This window comes from Parus major, chromosome 2 (assembly GCF_001522545.3).
Source record: "Parus major isolate Abel chromosome 2, Parus_major1.1, whole genome shotgun sequence".
Classification (NCBI taxonomy): Eukaryota; Metazoa; Chordata; class Aves; order Passeriformes; family Paridae; genus Parus; species Parus major.
The window spans coordinates 131,147,853-131,175,567 of NC_031769.1; the positions used below are offsets into that span (position 1 = coordinate 131,147,853).

General features: G+C 38.1%; 1 protein-coding gene across 2 annotated transcripts; it reads left to right on the forward strand.

Annotated features, from left to right (window-relative positions):
• Positions 1 to 6: 6 nt before the first annotated feature.
• FZD6 (frizzled class receptor 6) lies at positions 7 to 27,429 on the forward strand. Of its 2 annotated transcripts, none has more exons than XM_033512374.1 (6): positions 7 to 524; positions 17,061 to 17,257; positions 19,653 to 20,670; positions 23,034 to 23,182; positions 24,385 to 24,837; positions 25,320 to 27,429. In XM_033512374.1, exons 1-6 carry the CDS (start codon positions 345 to 347, stop codon positions 25,474 to 25,476), a joined length of 2,154 nt encoding a protein of 717 aa, XP_033368265.1. In that variant the 5' UTR covers positions 7 to 344; the 3' UTR covers positions 25,477 to 27,429. The 2 variants fall into 2 exon arrangements, with proteins under 2 accessions (XP_033368265.1, XP_015474860.1); XM_015619374.3 differs by having other exon boundaries at positions 24,409 to 24,837; positions 25,320 to 25,476.
• Positions 27,430 to 27,715: the final 286 nt, after the last annotated feature.

Genomic DNA, 27,715 nt, shown 5'->3' on the forward strand with positions numbered 1-27,715 from the left:
AGGGGCTGCGGGGGACACCCGGCCCGGCCGGAGCCGCCCTCTCGCTTGCAGGCCGGCCGGGAGGCCGAGCTCGGCCTTCGGACGGGTGGTCGTGGTCGAGGTGTTTCTGCTGTTCACTTCTCTGTCCCGTCTTTGTACGTACAGGCTCGAAGAAGAAGGGGTTTAGGTAAAGTCGTGCTCAGCAAAAATGGGGCAATAGCTAAAGCAGCTCTGAGGAGTCTGATTGTGTGCCTTTCTGCCTTGCGCTGTGGAGCCAACAGAGGAAGATGCGTGTTTTTATCCTTGTGCAACGCCGGTCTAACTACTGAGCAGAGCGATGTGCTGAAGTTGGAGATCCTGACAAAATGGGAGCACTTGTGTTCTCTGCGACCTGCAGTTTACTTCTAGCTCTGGTGCAAGGGCACAGCTTATTCACATGTGAGCCAATTACTATTTCCAGATGTTCAGGAATGCCTTACAATATGACTTTTTTCCCAAACATCATGGGACACTATGATCAGGACACGGCTGCTCGCAAAATGGACGTAAGTTCTCCCACCCACCCCACCTCCTCGATAGTATGTAACAATACTGTCATTAAGAAATTATTTGGGATACCTGTTGCACAGAATGACAAGGCTGATAATGTTTAGTGAGATGTTTCTTCAGAGTGTTCTAGAGCTTCTTGGTTGTGTAAGCACCATGTAAGGGAGCTACCGATTTCCTCCCCCCACCCTGCCTTGGATCCTGTATTAGAGTGGAAGAGGAACGGGTGTAGCACAGCACTGTGGCTATTCAGAGCATTTTGGCAGAGCTGATCACATATAGCTCAGGCACCTTACTGTTATACAGAACAATTGGTGAAATTCTCAGAGGAAATAGTTTATGGTATTCTGGTCTGCCTGAACACAGTGCAAAAGTTGTATTTAGAAGATGCTCTTTGCTCCTCTCTCACCTTACATCTCTTAAGGAGAGGCATCTGAAGTTATTTTTCACCCTGTTCTCCGTTGTGGTTTTTGCCTTCTGTTGTCTTCTGACTGGATGCTGAAACTTCTGACTGGAAGAGCAAGTTTACTCTTTTAAACTGAAAATAAGAACTTTTATTTCCTGAACTGACTGTGAATGTGGCTCCCCTGAGAATATGCCACGTTGTGGAGAGGCTTTGCCCATAGCAATACCTGTAAAGGGTGAGAGCCTCTCTGGGTGAGAGGCTTGTAAAACAAGTTTTAAACCTGTTTTAATAATGGCTTTTCAGTAGTAAGAGGAGGAGAAAATCTTAACACAGGTCTTGAAAAGCTCAGTGTCTTGTGCTATGCAGAGAGTAAAACAGAAGTGAGGTGAATATTAAATTTCTGTTTTTAATAAAAATTATATGTGGTGTTGGAGGTACTGCTACTAAAATCTTATTTGCATACTCTTTACTGAGCTTGGAGGAGGAGCTTGATTCAGTTGTCAAAACATGTTTGTAGTGTTGTTTGGGATAATCACAATTCCTTGTTTGGCTGCCAGTTGCTAGCCTGGAATAGTGCAGGCTTTGGTCTCACATTGTTTCTGTCAGCCCGGTGTAGATGTATGGGAAATTCTGGTATCAAATGTTAAGCCATCTGTATGCAAGCAACTGAATTTGGCCACAGATCTCGGACAATTTGAGGGCTTTTAAGTCGGAAGGCAGGCTGTAGGCTTCAGTTGTGAACTGTGCAGTGCTTCTCTAGTCATCACTTTTCAGGAATGCTTCCTGCAGTGTCTGCCACTTTATCTCCTCAGGTACACTGCTGCTTCTTGGTGTGTGTTAACTGCAACCATTGAGCCAGCACTTGTCAGTGTTTGTGCCTTCCAGTCATGCTGCTGTTAGGGCAAAGAGACCACAGAGCCATTTTTATTAGATTGCTATGACTGACTTGTCTCAGCTGTCAGTAACTTGTGCCTAGTGCATGTCTGGCAGGAGTTCCTTCTGAAAAGCAATCATGGCTTACATTATATATAGCTACCTATCTTTTTGTATAGCTGTTCCATTAAAAATTGTGTGTTAGTGAGAAGTTTTATTGTTTTCTTTTTCTGTACTGTCATCTTTATAACCTGACTACTGCAGTGTTGAATCACTACTCAACTGTCTGAGTGGCTGTGGGAAACAACAGTGTCTATTTGGATTTGATTTGCCTATCCTCTTTGATTTGTTTCCTAGTCTCCTGTCACTCCCACTGCCTGACTTCTGATTTGGTATTCCTAGCTACTGTGGCACTGTGTAGACATTTCTGACCTGCCTCTTGTGTGGTCTGCCTGCCTTTATTTGTGGTCCAGCAGTGATGATGGATTACTTAGTCAAAAGGAATTTTTAAGACAGCTGCTTTACAGGTGAAAGGGTCTTTGCTCCTATTCTGTATTAAGTTCATGTTGAATCCACTTACAGTGGTTAGATTCAGAATTAATATGGTACAGTGGTTCATTGCTGAGCCTTCTTTCTGAGAGAGACTTGTGTGTATCACATATTTTGATGTCATTCTTCATGTCATTCAGGAACAGCACCATAGTTGTTTGCAACAGAGAACCTTCTTAGAATTGTCAAACGGTTCTGCTTTTCAGGGGACTTAGTGTGGCAGCAGAGGAATAGTCACTCACTTCTGGAATAGTGTTTAATTTCAATTTGCAGCCATAATGAGGCAGCGAGTTAGGAGGAGACTGCTGTTGTTTTAAGAGCTTGAATTATTTTGTCATTTTCAATCCAAACTTCATTCGTACCAAAGAAAGAATTTTAATAGCATGTTTTCACTCTATAGAAATGCTTTCTTTTGATCCTCAGTAGGAATGCTTAAAGGCTTTCTTTGTAAATTCTGTTTTGCTCTTCCCCCTCCCCTCCCCCTGCCTGTTACCAAAATTGGGCATGAGATCTTTGCAGGTAAGGTCTCATGGATTTGAGGTTGAGGCCTGCAGTATTTTGCTCCCTATATCATAACTGGCTTTGAGTAAGATGCTTGATCATGCATCCTTGTGCCTTAGGATTCTAAGGCACAAGGTAGAGACTACTTACAGAAATGAAAAATATTTTGTGCAGAGACAGCTCTAATGTTAATCCAGTTTTTTGTTTCTATCCCCTCTAAGAATTTCTGGGGAGTGTTTACTCCCCAAAAGGACCAAGATTTGTCAAGGGGACCTCAAGGTGATGTTCACTTTCCAAAACAGTAGTAACTCACAATGCCCCACTCTGAAGGCTTGACAGGTGTGTTCTGCTGCAAGGGAATGTTGTATAACCAGAGCTGTGTTGGTAATGTGTTAAATTGTTATTTCTGGATGGTGTCTTCGTAGTAATCCTCCAGGAGAGGATGATGTGGAGCTAGTGTCTCAGGTAGTGGTTGTCTTCCAGGAAAGCAGCTGATACGTGGTCTTACAATTCTGCCTCATGTATCAGCTGTTCATAATGATGTGCTGTAAAAGAAGACTGAAATACTAGAACAGGAAGGTGACTAACTCAGTCCTAGGGCCTCTGTTGTGAATGTTCTGGCTAGCGAGGATAGTCCCTCTGGGATCTTGTTTTCTACAATAAAAAATCTGTAATTTCCAGTTGCTCCCTTCACTCACATACATTATTTAATTCAATTCTGAGCTTCTAATTTAATTTCTGAGCTTTCAACTTGATAGACTGAGTTTTGGCTTCTCAAGTTTTACTTTATATTTGGATTAGTTTTGTTTACACAACAAATGGTGGCTTTAGGAAAGTAAAACCACATGGTTTTGTGGTGTGAAGTTTTGCATATGTTTGCTAAACAGCTGCATGGACTGTGGAATGTGATTATTTGCAGATGCCTCCCATCTCTGTATCTCAAAGCAGTTTATCAGTAACTGCTCCTGTTACTACTAGTACAGGTTGTGAGGTGGAAGATCTAGGGTTTGATGAGGAAAATAAGTGGACATAACAGAAGATCTGGTTCATTACAGCTGTGCTTAAATAGGTGTAACTCCCCCTCGTGGTCATCCACTAAAACAAGTAACTTCTAATTTCAAAGTAATTCCTACTTTTAACTATCCTGGAGTAGGTTGTCAACTGAAGGCATTATTCCATCAAGGCAGGGAGTTACTGTGTTGTAACTTACATTCATATCTCTTAATCTGTTCTGCTGCAGTTCTGGAATGTGTCCACAGGAGACAAGCCCTTAAGACTTCCTGATGTGGGCAGGATCCACAGGTCTGTAGAAGTACAAAGGGAAAAGGCTTGCCAGTGAGTTTTTAGAGCACTCTATAGAAAACACTGGAAAATATTGCACAGAGAACAATGAAGTACCTCAGAGAGACTGAAAAAATGATTTGTAGTGAGTTTTCCATTCACTTCTAAGTTCATGGCCATGTGCCAGAATATGCATGTGCGTCTCTATGGAGGGTTAAGTGCAGCTGGCTGCAGCAGTGGCAGAAATTGTGTGAGAACTGGGGTTGGTTTAAACAAAGCCATTTAGAGGGGGTTAAAAATCATCTTCAGAAGTTTAACACTGAAGTTGCATGAGTTAAAATTTGTAATGTAATGGCTTCATTTGCTTCCACTAAATCAAATTTACAGTTAATTCAATATAACGGTACTTAAAAAAACCTGCAAACCCGGTGTCTGCAAGCTTAAATTGGTAGGCATGTGTGTATACACACAGGAAGGAAAAAGCTGTCTACCACTGTAGGTTGGGAGTTTTGGGGAAGTAAGTGCTGTTTTGTGAACAGTTTATTACTGGGATAGCTTCCAAAGTAGCACAGGTGTGAATTTACTTAATCTCTAGAGACAGCCGTCTTTGCTTCTCACTTGCACTCCACATGAGCAATGCTTGGTGTAATATGTGAACCACTTGTACTTAAAACTTGAAGCTTAAATCTCAGCATCTTCTAGGAAAACAGTCAATATTCTTGATCTGCTTGGAGTTATGTTTTGCCCCTGGTGCTACCTCAGACACTGAAGTTGAGAATGGGTGCAGAGGTGTGGCCATTGACCCAATGGAACAAGCACAAAGGAGTCTTTAATTCGTGTTTTTTGTAACATTTTTGTTGTCTCTTTAGCATGGTACTAAGGAGCAAGAAAAACTTTTGTAAAAAGTGGCAAATTTAGAACATCATGTGTTACTGTGTAACTAAGTGAAACTAAGGTAGCTTTTCTAGCTTCTCAGAATGAAGTGGTGGTCACAAAAGATTGTGGTGATGAAACAGCTAAATTGATGCTTGTTAAATGGAAGTTGGCAGATGCCTAAATACTTTTTATAGGTACTTCATATGGATCAAAAGAAATACAAGGCAGTACAACTGACTTCTCTGCTGGTTATGTCTCAAGAAATGTGGAATACTTGGACATGAGTAATTCTGTTTTGACCATCACCATGGAACTTGCAGAAAAGCATTGACTAAAGGTTTGAAAACATGGGAGTTATCCCCGTAATTTTGTAAAATACTGTAAAAATTTTTGATGTTTGTTCATTTTTTTGCGCTCTCTTGATCTCAGGTATTCCAAAGAAACATACATGTTTAGTTCTTAGAGTGGTGCTTATAGCAACAGTCATAAACCATTTTTGCTGATTCCTGTGAGCACCATAAATTGCAGCCACTAAAAAAAGTGTTTGTTACCTGTAGTACTGAGGCCCTTCGAGTGTTATTGGCTTGTGCAGATTGACTGAAAGCAGACAGGCAAACGTGTGTAATCCCATTACCCTGGCTGTAAGCATTTCAGTCATCCCAAGATCTGCTGCTGCTTTCTCTGAACAGCAGGACTTGTCCACTTGATAGCATGAATAGCACTGCCTTGCTCTTTGTTCAGTAAGGACGCTGTTTAGAATGCCTGGGAGTCCAAAGTAATGCATGCTTGAGATGGTAGCTGGGGTTCTTGGAGTTGGTGTTGGCAGTGTGATTCCAAGAGCCTTCTCTTTATCTGTCTTCAGAGGTTATGCCTTCACTTAGCAAGTAATTCAGTGTTACAGGAATGGATCCCTAGGTGAAGTTGTCAGCGCGCTTCTTACCTGTCTGCTGCCTGAGATGGAGGAGTTTTACTCTGGGTTAGGTTTTGGCCCATCTCACTGTGCATTAGGTCTGAAGCTGGCCTACGGAAGGCAGTGTTAAAGACCTTTGTCAAGAGCAGACTTCTGAGAAAAACTATGGTATCTTTTTTGTGTCCTACAGATGTCTGTCCCTACTGCAGTGCCCTGATTAATGTTCAAGTGTAGCTGCAAGCTGTTGGTGGTTTCTTAGTCTTGTGCAGCCTTGTCTCCAGTTCTGTCTTCTCCACACTCAAATCTGCAACTAGTGGCTAAATCAAGGCAGTGATGGACTTAATCCAGTGGCTGTAGCCCACTCCTAGAGGACACCTGTGGATGAATGGAACAGCTTCCCTAAAACTATATAGAGAAGGAAAACAGGAACAGAGCTACTGAGTTTGTAACTACTTTATTCACTGGTAGAAAGCAGTTAGGGCTTGGGAGCTGAGCTGTCTGCTGAGAACACATCATCCTTGGAGTTGGGGAAGTCAGCAGTGGGTACAAAGCTTTTGCAATTTCCATATTGTCTTTGTGTTTTTATGGAAGTGGCTGCTGCCCAGTGGAAATTTGTGAACTTTACCTGGTCATTAGTGAAACCTAGCATTAGATTAGGTAGGATAGGTCTGCTGAGGGTGATGCAGTGGCCGTGATTTTGAAGGTCATCTTCACATACCTTTCTTTGAATAGTAGGCAAGTAGGAAAAAATTGTATGTTGGTGTGTGCTGGTGGTCCACACTGTTTGCCCTCTGCTGTCTGTGAGCTGTCAAACTGTGTGGAATCAACAACTGGGTAACAACTCATACCCACTGCATTGGCCCACGGCAGCTCTGGCAACACCAACTGGATTGTCTTGAAGGATTTGGTGAACCAAAGTACATTGTGGGACATCTTTGCAAGGCTTGTGATGTTTATGTAATCTACAAATCTAGCCTAAGAATGGCAGAGGATCCTGATGTCTTTCTGAAGCGAGCTTTGTGGTGTTTGGGTGTGAGATGCTCTTTATTCACAGTGGTACATGGGTGAGGAGGCTGGATGGAGCTCGGGCCCTTGTTGTGTGCTGGTGGAGGTGGAATGCAGGCTTAGTTTTCCATTTGCAGGATGGATGTTCAGGGTGACAGCTTGGCTACAAGACGTTACCTATGCCTTCATTGATAAAGACCATAAAAAGCAAATGATCCAGAAAATAACCACATTGGATGGGGAATGTGGTCAAATGTCCATGGTTTCTTTTCTAGTTTGACAGTGCAATGATTAAAGCTGACAATTCCTAAAACTACTGTTGTGTCATCTCTTTAGTTCTCTACTGCATTGCAAAGGAGGAGGTGGGAGTAGCTGCACTACAGAGTTTGCTGCCTTTTTCTCTCTCTCAATGTTGACTGTTGATTCACCAGCCCTTAGGGGCAAACATGGTTCTTTTGTCACATGGTTGCCTTTTTGGGGTTTTCCTGTGTATTTGTGTGCATCTGTGATTGCTGTAACACATTGGTAATTTGCCTGCCAAAGGAAAGGATGCATATGTCTGCCCTCTTCTTCTGAGCTGTGTAGTGTAGGTGAGTGGAGACTTGCTTGATTTCTGCTTAGCTGTTGGGAGAGGTGTGCAGGGGGTGTGTAAAAGCCATGTAAGTGGCTCCTGTAGATGGGGGGAGAGAGGCCTGGATGATCAGTTTTTGTAGGACAGTGAAGATACCTCTCCTCTAGACAAGAGCTTCCTGGGAGAAAAAAGAAAAAAATCCACCTTTCCCATAATTAAACTTCTGGTAGATCAAGTTATTTCAGAGCATAACCACATCCTTCCATTTTTGGCTCATGCTGTATTCCCCAGAGGGCTTGCATAACCAGATTTCTTTAGTCTCAGTAGCTACTGCCACAAAGCACTTAGTGGCCAAACTCTCCACACAATTGTCCTGCATACAAAATTAAAAGCATTGATTTTCTGGAGGGGGATTGTACCCATCCAGCCTCATGGTGACCTAGCAATACCTATTTTCTAGGATGCCATGTCCCAGCTGCATATTGTTTCACATGAGCTAGTGCTCCTGCAAGCAAGGTGCAAGGTGCACCATTCTAAGAATCCAGTTGGGTGGGGGATCTCGCTGGAGATTATACCCGGAGCTACAAACAGAACATTAAATGTCAAAGGTTAACATGGCCCACAAATCATAACGTGACAGGGAGAAGGAAAAGGCAGCCTTGACTTTTTAGAACAGGAGAAATAGGGAGGATAATGAAGGAAATGTCACCAAGGTGAGTACTGTGGGCTAACAATAGGGAAACAGTGTCTAATGCAAGCATTCGAAACTGGGGAGTGTCTCAAAGTATGACCAACTGGAAATAGTGAAAGCAGAAGTGAGAGGAAATAATTGCAGATGCTGAGGTAGATGACTGCAGCTTTGTGGGCTTCTGCTTGGTCAGATGACTTGTGCATGCCTGACTGACATCTCCTACATCATAACAAAGTTGGGAATTTTAAGACTATTAAAATTTTAATTAAAGACTGCTTAAAAATGCATGGAGTAGGCAAGAGAGAAATGGCTCAAGCTTACTACTCTGGTAACTTGGGCAGTGCTGTTGAGCTGAAGTGTGTCCCCACACTCAGAGGGAGGGGAAAGCATGAATCTGGATGACTTTTGGAACCATAGCAGTAATGACTTCTGCTGGAAGTTCATTTCTTTGAAATGAGGGGCTTTTTTGAAGATAACAGTCAACATTATTACAGGTAATCCTTTACATTGACTTCTGCACAAAAATTTTATCAATAAATCCAGTTACTTCTGTAATACATGGCAAATACACAGAGAATTTAAGATCGGAGATTCTTGTGCTACCACAATCCAGATGTAATGAAGCTCTGTCTAGACTTCAGATGTCTGGGGACCTGCAGTTAACTTATAGTTGTCTGTCTTTTATGCTCCATCTAGTTTACACAAAACCTAAACAATGTATAACTGAAAATATTTGTAAAAATAATTCAGTTCTGTAACACTTGGGAAAAAGTTCTCATGTTTGTTAAGGACTGTAAATTGCAGAGGCTCGAATATCTATAATTTAGGTCAAACTATAATTTAGGTTAAGACAAAAATGCAGTGAATTTTGGTAATAAGCTATTTTGAAAAGTATTTGAAATAGTTGTACTTTATTTTGCTTCAGATAGTGAGATGTAATATTCCTGTTTATATTGTTTATAACCTTTGCTATAGTTAAAAATTATAGGTATATATGTATTTTTATTTTGTATATGAAAATACCTAAAGGGAAAATATGGAATTGTTTTAATTGTTTTACTACAAAAAGAATTCTGTTTCTAGATCCCTGGATGGGCCATTCACCTGAGTTGGACTGGGTCCTAGTGAGTCCCTTCCAACTTAGAATATATTGCAACTCTGTAGTTAATACAAAACCATTCAGAGTATATAAAAGTAAAAAAAAAAAAAAAGCAGACTAGCCTGTTTTATCATTCTGTGTCTGTGTCCATTTTTACAGTCAATGGCTACTTCAGTGCCAAGGTGTCATGTTGGAGTAGTTTCTTTGAGTTTGTTTTACCTTTTTTGAAAGTGCCTGGGTGCCTTGCTGTCCTGTTGACCTTTGAAAACATTCCCTCATGTGTTACCCTTACCCTGGTAGGATTTTTGATTAATATTCCCATAACCTTTGAATAGCTAATAAGAAAGTTCATACCAGAATACATATATATATATACACAGTATGTGTGTGTGTATAGAGCTGCATGTATGTATGTATATTGCATGTGTTGGGTGGATGATGGTGAAGAGTTTGCAGAGCACAGTTCTTGTTGCAAACACAGTTGCACAGCCCGGCATCTGAGCTCTTGCCTGCCTGCTTCAGCTGCTGGGTGATGAAGCTCAGTCCCACCCCACGGGCACCTGGCTCCCTGCCGGCCGGTCCCTGGCGCTTTGCAGGGGTTTTTAGGATCAGCTGCCATCCTTTGCCCTCCAAACACTGATCTTCAGGCGCTGAGCGGCAGGCGGCTCCTGGCCCGTACGGCTCTGGGAGGAGCACTGCTGGGCACAGTCCAGCTTATCAGCCGCTGCACGCTGGGCTGTCCCCAGGCTTGGTTCACAGCCCTTTGACAGCCCGAGTGCATGCCTTGCCTTTGCTGTTCGGTTGAAGGACAAAAATAAGCTTGTATCTTTGCAAACATCTTTCGCTGCAGAACGGCGTGGTTTGTCCCACTAGCTTGTTTACTTGCTCTTTTCTTTCTCTGCGCCACCCCCACCCTCTGCCAGTTCTTTGAACTTCAGATTTTCCTGGAGTAGGAAACTTAAACTATTGTCTTGGGGCCAAGCTACTTTGTACTCTGACAAAATACTTAATTCTTACCTATGTAAATGTTAAATTGATTACATTTTAAAAAAGTTTGAAAGGCTTTTAAATGAAACACAACTTCATGTACTTTTAGTTTATTGTGGAAGCTGCAGAAAGTAATGCTGTTTTTTTAAAAGCAGCTTATTAAAATAGAAATGTTTGATGGTTTGGTTTTTTTTTACATCTCTCATATCTCTCATATCTCACACACTAATAATGCATATTAAATTTACAAGTATTCATGTTTATAATATGTATCTTATGTACATTTATAGCTAAAATATAAATGGTGACTTTTAGTCTTGAAAAACTTTTGTTGTTTTACCCATGTAATTCTAACTGAATTGAGAAAATACAGATTACTGCTGATACTTGCTGCTGGCAGCTGTAGTAGATTATTACCTGCAGCTCAGGTAGAGACGTGGTGTATATGGACTCTCCAATGAGTTCGTACCATGTTCCTGGCTGGTTTAAAGATGATTGGCATTCCACTAATGTTTCTGGGCATTCCCATGTTTCTGTTTTGCAGTTCTGCTGTTAAGTAGCAGCTTTTAGCAGACATGTAGCAACAAGACACTGACACTTAAACTACCTCAGCCTCCTACAAGATCCTTACGTACCAAATTAGGTGTATTTAATTTGCCTTTTACCTATACTCATCAATGTAACTTCCAATAGGAAAAACCTTGTCTTTTCTCAGCCTTGCTTTTAATCTACTGAATTTGAAAATTTCATCCTTCATTTAGTTTCTTGTGTTGGGACATTTATTTATCATGACTTAGTTAATTGTGCATGAACTAGAAGTCACAGATTCTTGGCAGCTGATTCACTATGGCCATCAGCAAACTGCTGCCCTTGCCAGCCTGTCTAGGAATTGCATGAAGGCATTAATCTCTCTGGGTGTGATGCTAATCTTGTTTGCATCCAGTCGAGAATAACTCCATTGTAACAGTGGTGTAGGATTAAATCAACCATGCCATACTTGCTCCACTGTTTTTAATTGAAACAGATTATCATTGGAAAAGTGGCTAAGGATACTGTGAAGACTGTTAGTATAGCTCTGTGAGTATGAAGAGTAATTACTGTCTTCTCTTCTGAGATCGTTTATGTGCGCTGTGATCGACAGTGGCTGCATTTCCCGACTATCACATCTGAAAAGTTACATATTTATAAATATATTTTTAGGGTTTGAGGGTGTACTTCAATTCTGTAGTGACTGGATAGTAGGTTTGTTTGTATGGTACTGTAAGTTATTAACAATTAATTTTTAATTATTAATCATGAAGGTGCCTTGTGAGAAGCAAGGTGATTCTTCTGAGTCCCTTACAATTTGAGATATTGCGTGACTCTAATTATTCATTATTTAGGTAGGTGTTATTTCCTGTAAGGCAGATACATAGTTAAATGAATAGCAATGTGTATCTTTAATATAGGTAGGAATCTGAGGTACACAGTAGTACAATTGTAGAAATACAGATTTAAGCCTGCCTTTGCTTCAGTGACTGAAATACACATTATGTAAGCAACAAGGTTGTAGTATTGTTGCTTTAGTCACAAGATCTGTATCAAAGAGACGACATGACTTAACACTGAGACAGTTGGTGACTGTCATTGTTTAACTTAGTTAACCTCAGTGGTAACTAGATTAATGAAGCTAAATGTTTCAGCATGGTAGGTAGAGCTCAGTGGTTAGGAGAATAGGTTGTTACTGTCTTAGATATCTGACTCCAGTGGCAGAACAAAGGCTTGAGTCCTCTGTGTATCTCAGCAATTCAAGGTATTTCCTGTCTCTTACAATAAAGGTTTGCCATAGATGATGGTAACAAAGACCTTGATACTTCAATCCACAGTTTTTTATATTACGAAAGTATCTCTGAGACATTAATTAGCAGAGCACAGGAGAGTATTTTCACTTTCTTGTTTTGACGTATGCTGGTAGTTATATGTCAGAACCTCGGAGACTGATCATCTCTGGTAACGCTTTTCTTTAGGGTCAGACTGAGATGAGATACATCAGAGCATTTGGAATGTCTGCATGGAATAATGAGTTTGGTTCTCTTGTGTCTTGGAATTGTAAACCTGCTAAGCACAAAACAGAGAAGCATGGTGAACACAGGATCCATATATAGTTCTAGGTTGCAGTTTACTTGTTGGCAAAGCACATTTAAGAACATGTTTACACTTAGACCATTTGTTTTCACTTGTCTCAGTTGTGTTACTGTTTGTAGAACCACACCATAACTGGATTTTTGAGGTAGCTTGTCTTTGCCGCTGTAGAAAATATAACATAGACACACCTCATAAGGAATCTAGGACTTAATAAGGTATTCCTGTTTGTTAGTGGAAAGTTTGCATCCCACAGTCCTTGGTTCTTCACTGATAGTGCTTGAGGCAATGCCTCTCTTGCTGTTACAGGCTGCATCATCTTTGACTTTACAGCTGCTATTAGTTTTTTGGTTTGGGGGTTTTTGTGTTGGATTTTTTTAAGATTGTTACTGTATTCTAGCTTGCCTTGTATTTATTGAGCTTTGTTTCCCATTGCCAAGAAGATGAGAATTAATATTTTAGGACATATATTGTCTGTGTGAAGCTCCATTTCTGTTTTTTTCAAGAGTCAGGTTTCACTCTATTTTTAACATTCTCGTCACCCAATGTGCAGATTTTCATCTCTTCTTCATATGACAGGGCAGTGGTTGCTAATGCTTGAAATGCCAAGTGCCTTAGTTTCCTGGAAGAGAGAACTTTGTGTGTTTGTGCCACATGCAGACCCTGAACTTCCTGAAGGGAGGAGGATTATGGTATAAGATTCTGAGTTTAATCCCAGACTTGGGTGTTTAGGACACCAGTTTGTGCATGCATGTAATTTACCCAGCTGACCACTTGGGTACAATGTGGTTTGTGGCTGGGACATCCATGGTTCAGTTAAAGTGCCCTTGAAGGAACTGAATCTTAGTGATCTTAGCTTTACTTTTTGCTTCCAGACTATGAAGGCAGAGGAGCAAATACTTTGGTTTTGGTAAGATTTTGCTTTCATGGTCCATCACGAAATGCAGATACACTATTTTCTGTGAGCAAACTTTTCCATTTTGGCTAGCTGGAAGTGAAGCCCACATTTAAAGATACCTCACCAGGCACAATTCACTAACACTTCTAGTGCTCTTAAATGGTAAAAGTAGGCAGCTGCTGGAAATAAATCTATGTTTTTTAAATTCCATTTGTGTGTGCTTGAGGCAAAGTTTTACATTTTATAGTTTTTTTTGGTTGAGAAAACACATTGGCTGTAAAATCTGTTAGAGGTTTTCAATACTTCTATTGAAAGGGATAATTCAGAGGGTATATTATATATACTTCAGTTTCCAAAAACATGATCACAGCCTATATTTTTTTAAGAAACTGGTTTTAACCCATTGGAGACTTTGTTTTCCAATGCCTACCTAAAGAACAAGAAGAAAAGTAGGAATAAATAAATAGATAAATGTTTTTTCCCAATAAGAGGTATTAAATCCTGAGCTGATAGTTCCATGATATACCAAATAAATGACTAGAGTGGTTGCCTTAGTTACTTGTACTGAAACCTCTGATAACGAACGAATTCATAAATGGACCGAGAAGAGGAATAAGTACTGAATTTGCTGAGAAAACAAAATGGGATGAAAGAGTTGCAGAGAGATCATGTGCTAGAAGCAACTGGACAGTAAAATGGTAGGTATGATTTAGAGTAGGGAAATGCAGGAGTAATTAGTTTGGGGGAAAATAATCACCAGAGTAATAAATACGGAGGAAAAGTAACACCCACTATCTGTACAAGTGGTGGGTACAGAATTTTATCAATTACTGTCACTCAGAAAGTCTTTGTTGTCACTGGAAATGTGATGTCAGTCTTCAAATTTAGTCAAGGCAAATAGAAAGCAAAGTGTATTATGAAAGGAGTAGAAATCAAAATTTAAAGGATTACTATACTAGTATATAAATATAAAAATTATATCAGGAAGACAAAATAACATGGAAAAAGTATTGTGCAATCTGTTACCTGTTTGTCAAAACACACAGACTGCAAAACCAGGAGTTACAATAAACAGATAAAATGCAGCATTTTCTCACTAAAGTCTGCTTAAATTATGCAGGACAACTTACTGCTGTAGTATTTTACAAAGGGTTTAAACTTCAATGATTGAAAAAGGGATGAGTTTTAGGAAGAAAGGTCTTCTCAACACAGTGGTTGTGTTCCAATGTGCAGCTTGTTTCCTAAACCCTTGGTAGAAGGAAGAGATGTCAGCTGGTGTTATTACAGCCCCCTTGCTACCAGCCAGGGTGGAATGAGGTGTCCAGCTGAAAGGTCTGACTCGGGAAGTCAGCTTGTGTTTTCAGAACATCAAACTTCTTGCTCTTGTGCTCATACTCTCAGGTGTCAGAAGGTAAGTATTTTTAGCAAGCTGAAAGAAATAAAAGAAGGAGTGAAAGAACAGTTACTCTTGGGAGCCAAGTCCTTGGAATTCTACTCTGGTTGCATTATAGGCTAAACATAGTATTCTTCCTAAAAACTAGCATTTTTCCATGTATTCATTAGGGTTGTTTTGCATTGAAATAAAACATGTTTTTTAAAAGGGTGTTTAGACAATGACAATACACTTTAGCAAAATTCTTGTAAACATTTTATTTCTGCTTGTCATTTGTTATCTACCTCTAATACACAGTATCATTATACATATTGTGATTCTTGTGATATTTTAGCCTTTAAGTAGCTTCATAAGACAGAAACTCTGATGGAGTGGTAAAAGTTGGTTTTATGTCCTGGGTTTCTCCACTAGATGTTTTCTTTATGCTTATTTTCTGTAAAAAGAGCAAGCTTAAAATATGTAACTTTATTAGCTCTGTTGGAAAATGCTATGCAAAAACTGTTACATTGCTTATAAAAATAGTTGGTAAAAGATCTCTGTGGGTAAACTTGGTTTCATTGATATAAATATTGGGATTTAAAAAAAAATTACTTTTCTAGAGAAGATTGCTGAAGTTAGAAAAAGTTTTTGGCTAATAGTCCAAAACTTGCTCTAGAAAATTAATTTTACTTTTAATCTAGTGAGATGAACTATGGGTGACAAAAAGGAAGAATTCGCAACAACCAAGACACTTTCTGCGAGACTTAATGTCAAAAGTAAACTCAGTTTTTGTAACAATTGAATATGACTACCCAGGCTATTGTCTTTATCCTAAGTTCCAGGAAAAACAGAACAAATATAAATTAACAATTGAGAAGAAAAGAAACATTGTAATTATGCAAAGGAAATTTAATTCATTTAGGGTAAACTCCTGACTACTTTTTTCATCTGAAGCTGTGCAGTCTTTAGGAAATAATCCAACTCATGGAACTGGAACACAGTATACCAGAACTGCATTTCTCTCCTTGTCATAAAATACTCAAGTCTTGGGTTCCAGCAAAGGCAGCTCAAGAGGAGACATTCAGAGAGGGAATCAAACTGATGTGTGCCTGTTGAAATGGCATGTGCAGATGCAGCGCACAGCTGGAGTGCTCTGAAGTGTACTGCCAACATTTTTTTGGTTTATCATAAAGAACTTCTATGTTATTCTTGCCCTGCCTTATCATCTTCTTCCCCACACATTCCTGTATTTATTACCAAGGTCCTTTAAGGACTTATAGATGTTCCATTTCATAAGGGAAAATTTATGTATCAATGTCTTTCCTTTTAAACAGCATGTTCAGTAGTAAAATTTAATTCTTGGATAAGGAGGTACAGACATATATATATATATAAGGAGGTACATATATATATATAAAGGATATTTAAAAGCTGAAAAATGTAAGGATACTGTTCTGGACTCAGAATCTAATCCTTCCTTTTACAGACATGGGTTGAATGTTTGAGAGACGTAGATATTGATGGCAAAAATTTAAATTAAATTCTTACTAAAAGCTTGGCCTGCTTTGAAAATTGCATACACTGTCCCTGTTTAATATCACATATAACATTTGCACACACGGTAGTATTTTGGCCAAAATAATTTGCCCCAGCAATAAAGCCAAGAAAATATGAAACAGAAAGGCTGGGGGTTTTTTTAACTTTTTTTTTTTAACTTAAAAGCCTGTCTGTGAATGAGCAATTGAATGCATCCAACAGAAAAAGTTAAACTCCATTCTGTGAATTCTCTAGTAAGAACAGTCATCAGTTACTCACTGGCTGCTAGTTGGTAATCCAGGCAAAGAAATTCTCAATCATGTTGAGAGAGATTTGAAATTACATGTTTAAAAATGAGAAATAATATTTGGACCTCATTAGTTAAAAATTTTCAAATTTCCTTAGTGTAAGAGAAGATGAGTACAACATACCACTTAGGACTGAAAATGTAATCTAACAGGAACTACAGGAACAGACACACCTTGAAAAACCTCAGGGCATTTGTTTAGAAGCTGACTGGTGTACAAAGAAACTCAGTGTTTTACTTTATTTTTAGAATATCTTGGGCATTCATAATGCCTTTCAGATTTCTAATGTTGTCAAATAAGAAAAATGAGGTTTGGATAGGCAAAGATTGTCCATGATCCTGGGACAAGGGCTGGGCTGGAAGTGCTAATGGAGCCTCTTGCCACTCAGGCCAGTGAGTTTTGCTTTTTCAAAACTGCTGAGCAAACACTATTTTCTAGTATCTTTTCAAACCTACCTAGGATTAAATGTAAGCCCTAGTGATGAAAGTTAGTTTTGATGCTTTGAATTATCTTTTAAATATTGCTAACCAAAGCCTTTTTCTTCCCTGTAGCCTTTCCTTATTCTTATGAATCTTCACTGTTCACCAGACGTCCAGACATTTCTGTGCAGAGCCTTTGTCCCAGCCTGCCTAGATCAGATTCACGTGATTCACCCGTGCCGAAGCCTCTGTGAGAAAGTGTATTCTGACTGTAAGCACTTGATGGACACTTTTGGAATTGCATGGCCTGAAGAGCTGGAATGTACCAGGTATTGACAGGTGGTGGGAGTGGTATTTTCATGTTTGGCCCAGATGAGTTGAAAGTCTGAGGCAGAATGTTAAATATTACCTTGCTGTAACTTCCTTAGGGTATTCACTCTGCAGTGCTTATGCATGGGAACATTTTTTTATTAAAACTTTTTTGTTATTCAAATGATCACCTGCATTTCTGCCTGTGACATTTTTTGCAACAAAGTTCTGCAGCAGTTCTTTTCAATAATCAGATCCCTGTAAGAGGTAGCTTTTTTACTAAACATTTCTAAAAGTTTAAAATACTAAATGTTACAGCATAGATTTTGCTTTGGTTTCTGATCTCTAAACTAGGGATGATCATGCTTGCTTTATAAGGGGTTTTAGAAGTAACTGCTCATAAGATAATGAAATATAGAATATTCTGTGTATCTGAACAGACACAGAACATAAAATAGTAGAGACCTTATCTTGCTCCTAACTGCTTAAATGTGCCAACCTACTCTTGTGTTGCTTTTCCTGTACTGCCTGCCAAAGTGCTCTTTTTTGAAATGTCACCTTTTCCTCAAAGGCGTTCACATGTCTGTTTCAGACAGAGGACAAGACAGAGGTGTCTTCTGTAGACACCAAAAAAGATGTCTACATTTTTTAAATGGAAACCACTCCAGTACAATCTTCTTGAGATTATGACTTCCAACTGCGCATATTTATAAATTATTAAGGCCAGATTTTTTTTGTTTGTTTATTAACACACATCAGGTCAAGAGTTACAGGAAAGGAGCAGAGACTGGAAACACAATTTTTGTAACCCACCTGCAGTTGCTAATCTGTGATGCAGCTGAGGGAGAGCTGGGACAGTAGTCCTGTGGATGACCTCTGGTAGAAATCCATATTGGAGCCAATAGGACAAGTGGCATTAATGCCATTTCCCATAGTTCTGCAGAAAAATAGAAGTTGTGGAGTTTTAAGATAAGAAGACCTTAACCTCTCCCATCTCCTGTGAGGTTCTATGCAGCAATAGTCCTTCTCAGCCAGCAAGTATATTCAAATATAATTTTGAAAAAGTAGGACAATTACAAGTGAATCCAATTATTCAATATATCTTTAAAATTACATTTTAAATCAAAATACATTTTTTGCAGGATTTAGTGCAGATTTATATTATTTTATTACAGCTAGTGTTTACTCAAAATGAACCTTTCCTGTTCACATGTGAGTGATACCTCCCTGATAGCCAGTACTGAAAAGTCCATGTCCATGTTCTGAGAAGTCCAGGATGTTCTTGGGGCAGCAGAGATCCTGCTGCTGGAGCCCATGGAAAAGGAGCTTGTGGGCAGTAACTGGAACACTGAAGTTCACACTTCTGTATTCTTACAGATGAACATGAAGCTGATTAAGACAATTAGTGAATGAAGTTCACTCTGTTTCCACATTTACTGTTCCAGCCTGTGGTTAATGAAAGAATCTGCCATAGAATCAGTTTTCTTAACAATTAGTTTGGATTTAGTTGGACAGCATGATAGTGCAGTAAAATAAAGAACTGTAGGAGTTTTTGATCTGAGCTTGGATACTGAATTGAGACACTCTTGTAATAGTGCTTGACAAAGACTGTTGAGACAACAGAATTTTACTTTAAAAGCTAGAATGCAAAACTTGTTCATTTTAAACATACACTTAAAGTTGGAATACATGTGACCATAAATCCCATTTTGAGTAAATGCTTACCTGCTTGAGTTATATAATCTCATTTGAAGATACATCCAGCACTGCTGATATGGTATTATCCATATAAAAAGATGCATCCAGTTAAACCCTGGAGCAGTTGAGTCTTGAGCAGTTTTTAAATTAACATCACAGAGCTTGAAAATTGCTAAAATACGAATAATTTTTTTACAGTGCTTGCATTTTCTACCTGGGTTTCTTTTCAGTTAGATAGTTTATTGTTGGCAATGTAATAGCTGTACAACACAAAAAATTATAATAATAATGTACTAGTCATCAATTACGATGTCTGTCGTCTTCTTAATTGAAGCGTGCATTTTGACAAGATTTTTGCTATCACAAACAGTCTGCTATCAAAAATATAAAAAAACAACTACTCTAAATATTTTATATACATATGTAAAAGGTTAGTATCATTTTAAAGTGTAGAATGATTGCAATTTGAGTAGTGTTTCATAAACTAAAACAACGGCTAGAGAGCAACAGTTAAATAAATGCGATTGAAGTCTTCTGAAATGAAGATAGTTGAAGTTTGATTTTTATAATGCCATCTGATTTTTTTTATATAATTTCATATTTGCATCATCTGCAAAATTTAACAGTGCTTAGGATCAGATTTTTCTCATATTTCTAAGAAGTAATTCTAGTTGAGAATGAGGGCTATTGAGAAATCTCTTCTTTTTATTTATTCAGACTAATCAATTGTGATGAGACTGCTCCTGCCACTGCTGCTGTAACCACAAACGTACATGGAACTCAGAAGACCCCAAGCCAGATCCGAAGGGATTATGGATTCTGGTGTCCCCGACACCTACACACCACCAATGGACAAGGCTACAAGTTCCTAGGAATTGATCAGTGTGCACCCCCATGTCCCAATATGTACTTCAAAAATTATGAATTGGATGTGGCAAAAAGCTTCATTGGAATAGTTTCAATCTTTTGTCTTTGTGCTACACTTTTCACGTTCCTAACTTTTCTGATTGATGTTAAAAGGTTTAGGTACCCAGAGAGACCAATCATATATTACTCTGTCTGTTACAGCATAGTCTCTCTAATGTACTTTATTGGATTTTTGCTTGGGAACAGAACTGCCTGTAATGAGGCAGATGATAAGTTAGAAATTGGTGAAACGGTTGTTCTTGGCTCCCAAAACAAAGCTTGTACTGTCCTTTTCATGGTTTTGTACTTTTTCACTATGGCAGGAACGATATGGTGGGTGATTCTGACTATCACCTGGTTCCTTGCAGCGGGAAGAAAATGGAGCTGCGAAGCTATTGCACAAAAGGCCATGTGGTTCCATGCAGTTGCCTGGGGGATACCTGGTTTTCTAACCATTATGCTCCTTGCAATGAACAAAGTCGAAGGGGACAATATCAGTGGAGTTTGTTTCGTGGGTCTCTATGACCTGGACGCCTCTCTGTACTTTGTGCTTTTGCCGTTGTGCCTTTGTGTCTTTTTCGGTCTCTCTCTCCTTTTAGCTGGCATTATTTCTCTAAACCACGTGCGGCAGGTCATTCAGCACGATGGCAGGAACCAGGAGAAGCTCAAGAAATTCATGATCCGAATTGGAGTTTTTAGTGGTTTGTACTTGGTGCCACTTGTAGCACTTCTTGGGTGTTACGTTTATGAGCTGGTGAACCGGAAAATCTGGGAAACTACTTGGGTGTTTGACCACTGTGACCAGTACCATATTCCCTGCCCTTATCAGGCAAGTAACATTTTCCTTTATAAATAATACTGTAAAGTTAATTAGCAAAAACCTTTATGCATGTCTGCCATGCAGTGAGGAAATGATTTTCATGTTAAGTAATCACTTTAAAAACATGGAGAGATTAATTCCTCTTCAAGTCAAAAACAACAGAATATTACTTATGCTTTGAAAATTTTAATCTAATTGGTAGCATTCAGCAATTAAATTCCAGCTCTAACAGAATATATAGCTTTTTTTATGATCTTTGAACTTCATGTTACAAATGGTGATGGAGGAGGGTCATTCTTCACAATATTTGTTTGTAAAAGTATTTGCTTAGCACTTCAGTGCCAAGCTCAGTATCAAAGTACGTAAGCTGAATTTTCATCAAGTTCAGTTGAAGCTGAAATAATGATTCTTGAAAATTTAGGCTAAATTGGATTTTAAATGCTGCTTATAACCACAGATTTAGAATAACTTTGTTCTTTTTTTTCTTTGAAGTGTAGAAGTGTAAGCCACTTGAAAATACAGAACAAGTTTCCCATATATTTTTTCCCACAATAGCTGTTCTTTGCAGGCTGATTTTCAGAAATGCAAATAATTCTTTATTAAAAAAAAAAATCAAAAATAAGCAGGTAAAGAAAAAACCTCAGCTTAAAATTGTGGAGGTGGTTTTATTTAATATTTACCTCTTAAAATCCGACTTCCTTGGAAAGGCTTTTAAATTAAATCTGCCTATGTTCAGTGGATTGAATTGGCTACAGTTGCAGAGAATTTTATACAATAACAATATACTTACAAGTATTGTTTCTTTCCATTTAAGAACAAATATATAGGAAGACAACATAACTAAGAGAAATGCAAGTGTCTCATGTCATCTTTCATTGCATTACACTTCCCATCTATGTTTTTACTGTAATAATCTATCATTAAAAATGAGGAATAGAAACACAGGCATTATGAAATGATCAGGATTGATCTCCTTACGTTCTTAAACATCATTTATTATCCTCTGGATTGAAGTCAGTGTAGGCTGAGAGTAGCACAGCTCACAGACAACTTGGTTATTTTGGCTTCCAATACCGTTTCTTGACAATGTATTTTGACTTCAGTGGGTTTTATTCTGAGCTCTGTAAAAATCTAAATGCTTTAGAATATACAAGTTTGAAAATAAGACTTTTATGCTCTAGAAAAAAATCAATAAATTTGTTTTGTAGTGCTTTAATGTAACAGCTTGGTATAGTAACACAGATCATGTATTTTTAGCCTTTAATTAGCTCATTAGAAGGAAGAAATATCAACATTAAATATTACACAAAGATCTACTCTATGGCATCTGTCCCTGTAATAGACAGAGTGTGCTAATTGTTGAATAGCTTAAAGTGGTGTGCTTGGCCTTGGCTTACCTGAGCTGACTTTAGACTTGTGTTACATTTGCCGGATGAAAACCAAATAAAAACAAACTGAAGTAGCTAATGTTACCTGGCTAACAAAAATAGTGACTTTCATAGATGGGTCTGGCAGATAAAACAAGTGGCATAAGTTAAATTTGCAGCATGAGAGCAGAACATCATAATCTCTCACCGAGTTAAATGTCTCAGCTCCAATGACACAGCTCTGCAAATAGGTGAACCTTGCAATAAACAGAAAGCTACTGCGTAGTTCCCTGCGGCTCCTTGAAGATGCTGTCTAATCAGATTAATTCCCAACTAATCCTCCCAGTACCTGAAGGGAGCCTACAAGAAAGAGGAAGAGAGACTTCTTACAAGGGCATGTAGTGACAGGAATAGGGGGAATAGCTTTGAACTGAAAAGAGAGTAAGTTTAGATTAGATATTAGGAAAAAATCCTTTACTTTGAAGCTGGAGAGGCACGGAAACAGGTTTGCCAGAGAAATTATGGATGTCTCATCCCTGGAAGTGTTCAAGGCCAGCCTGGATGGGGCTTTGATCAACCTGGTCTAGTGGGAGGTGTCCCTGCCTCTGGCAGCTGGGGTGGAAGTTGATGATCTTTCTTTAAGTCCCTTCCAACCCAAACCATTCTGTGATTCCATGATCCAATTGCTGTTTCTTTTTTTAAAGGGATAAATCTTTTACCTCTGGAAAACATTTTTACTAATACAATTACTCCCAAAATTACCTTTCCTTTCAATTTAAAAGAAAAACAATTCCTTCTGACAGATCTCTTCTGTGTGTATATTCAGCTGAACCACATCAGACTTGTCTGTACATGTCTGCTTGTCTGCAGCACAAGCCTCAGCAAAGAACAAAAGTCATAAGGAGAAAAATCTTTCATTTAAGAAATTTATTTTTCTTAATTTTAAAGAATAAATCAATGAATATATTTTCCTCTTTGCATTTATTAAATTTTGTTATCTTCTAGGCAAAGGCATTAGCAAGACCAGAAATATTTTTGTTTCTGATGAAATATTTGCTAACATTAATTGTTGGCATATCTCCAGTGTTCTGGGTGGGAAGTAAAAAGACCTGTTCCGAATGGGCCAATTTCTTCAACAGAAATCGCAAAAGAGAGTAAGAAATTTTTTTTTTTTCTCTTTTTTTTTAAGTGTATACTTAAATGTGACTTTCAGATGTGCTTCTTTTTATATAGCTCAGGTAATCAAAATGTTGTCCTCAGACTATAAATGCTGCTTTGGGCATCAGCAGAATTCCATTGGAATCTGGGCAAGTTTTTAATGTGCAGTGACTTTTTGACAACAGTCTCAAGGAGACAGAAATGCTGTTTTCTCTTCTGTATAGCAGAGGTTTGGCTGCTTTGTTTAGCATTGGCTAATACATCTCTGGTTCACAGTCAAAGGTGGAAAGATAAGAACTAAACTGATGGATTAAATTTTCTTATGTTGTGACCACTTCTTCTGATACAGTACCTAGTACTATGTTTACTGTCATGCAATAATAATATTCTGTTTTCTCCTCTGCCAGGCTTGTCTTATTTTAAAATTAATATTATTGAACCCTCCTTACTATCACCTTTATTGCATCAATCATTAATCTAGTGTTCTTTTTTTTTTTAATTAAACAGTTTTATTACGTAAATTTAAGCAAATTTATATCTATGGATTGAAAAAGCTTATAGATTTTGTCTCCATTTCTTGTAGTTGTTTTTTTCAATTCTTTTTTATGGCTTGATTATTTCTTTTCAGATTATTTGTTACTTACAAATTATATTGTGGTTTTAGATTATCTTTTTTCTTTGGATTTCCCAAGGTAGTAGTCTCTAAGCTCTTTTTATTTTACATCTACATTTCTCCATGGTGAATTTATAACTTCCTTTCCCGCTCCCCTCTTTTTCCATTTCCTGTATAATTGTTTCTTGTGTTTCAGATGTTAATTGCTTCTAGCTACAAGGATTTAAAAATAATGAAGTAATTTTTACAATTCTTACCTTTTTTCATTTGAAGGAATTTGACTCTACATAAAGTTGGTAATGCAGCTGCTTATGAGCTAATCCTTCTTTTCTCTCTAGTAGATCATTAATTCGCTGTAGTCATTGGACCTATTTGCAGAAGTAAGAAATGTAGAAATCTGCTTTATTTATTTGTTCCACAGACAATTACTTTGGAGCCATTATGATTTTTTTCTTCTCTTTTCACATACAGTTTTTTCCCTGTTCATTAACATCCAGCTCAGATTGCATCACTGGTTGCTCTTCTTTCAAAGTTTTGTGTATTACTCTTTATTTTATTATAGCCAAGGTTATCTTCTTTTTTCAGTTATGTGCTTGTACTCTCTTTCAGTCCAATCAGTGAGAGTCGAAGAGTGCTGCAAGAATCATGTGAATTTTTCTTGAGGCATAATTCCAAAGTTAAGCATAAAAAGAAGCACTACAAGTCAACTTCACACAGACTGAAAGTAATTTCAAAGTCAATGGGGACCAGTACAGGTGGCACAACAAATCATGGAACTTCTGCAGTAGCAATCACTAATCATGATTACTTAAGCCAAGAAACTGTGGCAGAAATTAAAACCTCTCCAGAGACATCTGAGAAAGAGATAGAGGCCGATGGAGCATCAGCCCTAAGAGTCGAGGAAGGTGAAAACAGCGGAGATCAAATGTTACCCAGTGCTAAACTGACTGTGGATCAGGTGGAAAGGAGAAACAAAGCAGATAGCACATGTCATATGAGTACTTTGGCTGAGAGTATGAGGAGAGTAGGTGAAGGAAGGTAAGGCTCCTGAACTCAGTATTTTCTTTATACAAATTGCCATGATTTTTATTAGTACTCTGTTTTCTTCTCTCTGAAGAATCAGGATATTCTCGGGCTGCAGCTGAACTTCAGTAGCTTCAGAACTTGCAGACTGGCCATGTATGTCTGGCACCTGGGCTGTTTTTTTATTTTTGTAGGATTATTCTTTTCTTTTTAAGCATTGTATATTAGAACTTCAGCTTGTAGGATATTCTTGCCTTACTGAACAGTGACCCTCAAGAAACCTGTGACTGCACTGCAATCACTTTGAGAGGTGATGGGTCTGAAAAAGAACAGTGGTGACTGTAGACTTGTAAAAGTGTACAGAATTGTACTGCATTCTTTTCAAAAGAATACAGCTGAAGACATACGATTTCACTACTCTTTTTTTTTCCCAGTGTAATGTAAATTAAACTGTGCTTAATTTTTTTTTTCTGTGTTTTGTTTTTTATTACTTACAGAATAACTCCTAAAAATGATTTTAGTGAATCCCCTTCACTGCAAAGGAGCTGTTCCCAAATACCTGATGTCTCACAGTCACCTTCCCTATCGCTGCTTGTCTACTCAGCTTCAGACACCAGAAGAGAGTTGGATTCAGGAAACAGTTCTAACCTTTGAAAGATTGAAAATTTGTATGAACATTTTCATTGTATAAAACTGACATAAGTTCTTTGTTACACTGGAAATAATGGATATTCTGTGCCTTATTAAAAAAACACACATATCCTGCTTTGCACTTAAAAAATGTATGTTTTGTTGTGGGGACAGCTAGCAATAATGTACTGTATTTAATCCTGTCCAGGACTAATGGAAACTGAAGTTCTGTAGGATATGGCAATAATGTAAGAAAAAGGAGAGGCAAATATTATTCCTTATATAAAGAACACTTTGTAATGAATTGCATTAAAATAATGCTTAGAAAGCACTGTTGCTTCTCCAGATATAAAATTCCGTCTGCCTCTCTGATATTTTTCAAAACTTGTTAAATTTTTCTCTTTTATATTATCTCTTAACAGTATCAAATAAGTGATGCACAGATTTCTGAATTATGCATCATGCTGTATCAATTATAGCCCTGGTTTATGGTAGCTTGTACACTGAATATGAAAGGGAATCTGAAATTACAGCAGTTTGTTTTGTACATAAAAATGAATTTTGTAAATAAGTGTCTGCATAAGGTAAATCTTTAGAACTACTGTTTTGTATGTATTGTACAAACTTGGAAAAGTTCCTGTGCTTCCCTTAGGGTGTTGCTGAAGCCAGCAGTCCCCTGGTGCTCAGCCAGTGTGACACAGTTCTGAGAAAAGCAGGTTGGACCTTTATCCATAACATGCACTGATTTTTGGGGTGAGACGGGTCCTGCTACAGGCATGATGCAGAAGGTGCAGCACTGCTTCAGAAAAATGTCTCTTGGAGCCTCTCCTGGCGTGCAGTTCCAGGGCATGGTGCCAAAGGGAACGCCTCAGACTCCTGGGCTCGGTGGGCACAGCCTGACGTGCAGTCCTGAGCTCCAGTGACAGCTCATCTTGCACTGTTCCTATGCAAGTAACTTTGTTTCTTCTTAAATGCTATAAAGAAATATATTGCAGATAACTTCTGCAAATAACTGTTGAGTTATTAATATGCAGGCTTCTTTAACAATCTGTTTACTGAGAGGACAGCCTTAATATTTTTCCTATAAAGCCTAATTTTCTCCAAAGCCTCATTTTCTATTTTGCTACAGCAATATATTTTCTGTAAATCAAAAAGGCCTTAATACATGTAGCCTTTTGTATGCTAGGTGGTTCTCAAGAGCAAGTACTGCTGGTGTGGATAACAATTTCATTGTCTGACTTCATTTGAGTTAAGATTTTTTTAAGAGCCAATGGGATTTATTACTTGAGATAATTTTGAGACAGATTTTGCTGTTTTCTAAACCTTAATGTTGATGCATTTTGTAAGACTGTCCAGCATTGTGTATTTGACCACTAAAAAGAGTATTTCTCAATTTTATGGTATTATGCAGAGAATTTACTGTGAGTTGGGGTAGAATTCATGGTGATGTGTTGAACAATGAAAATTGCATGGTACAAAGGACATGTAAATGCTGGAACAGCAGGAACTACGGTTCTGATAAACCAAAGTTACTTGTTTTATCCATCATGGATTAAAAATGAAATTTCTTTACCTTTATATTACACTATCTGCATTTTAGCATTTGTAATTTATTGCCTGCAATGGGATATGCTCTTTTAGAATTTTCCCATAAAAATACACAGAATTCTTGCTACTGAGTAGACAGTAAGAAAGATATGAAAAACCTCCTGTGAAAAGACACACTAAATACCCTTCATTTTTCTAGTTCTGTTTGTAACCAGGTAACTTTATATACATGTTCAGTAGTTTTGTTGTAACTGTGTTTGTTAGTAATAAAATATACTGTTGTATAGTAAGAGCTTCTGAGTGGATATTTCTCAGTAACTATGTTTGTTGCTCTACCTCTACCTACTTCTGTAGTTTTGCACCTAAAACACAAGTATTTCTTAGTAGGGCTGTGTGTCTTAATAAATATTGCAATGTTTTTATTCCTCCTGTGTGAGAAACAGACAGAACAATGCTGGGAATTGTTCACATGAACACAGACTTATGAAGGAGTGAGGAACTTGAACTAATACTTTCATCCTAATGTTTACACCATTTTTTCTTTCATGACCTCTAAAGATCTCCTTTAGATTATGTACAATGTGTATTTCCAGACTGCTTATGCTGTCACCTTCTTAAAATAGTGATTTTTAATTTTTTAATGTTATTACCCCTTTTTAGGAAGTTCTGAAGAAAAAATTGCTTTCGTGGTAACTGATGTACAAAAGATAAATGC

Coding starts and splice junctions, on each gene's coding strand:
- FZD6 (XM_033512374.1), top strand. CDS start 345: ATGGGAGCACTTGTGTTCTCTGCGACCTGCAGTTTACTTCTAGCTCTG. Junction 525..17,060: donor CGGCTGCTCGCAAAATGGAC/GTAAGTTCTCCC, acceptor TCTTCCCTGTAG/CCTTTCCTTATTCTTATGAA. Junction 17,258..19,652: donor GAAGAGCTGGAATGTACCAG/GTATTGACAGGT, acceptor TTATTTATTCAG/ACTAATCAATTGTGATGAGA.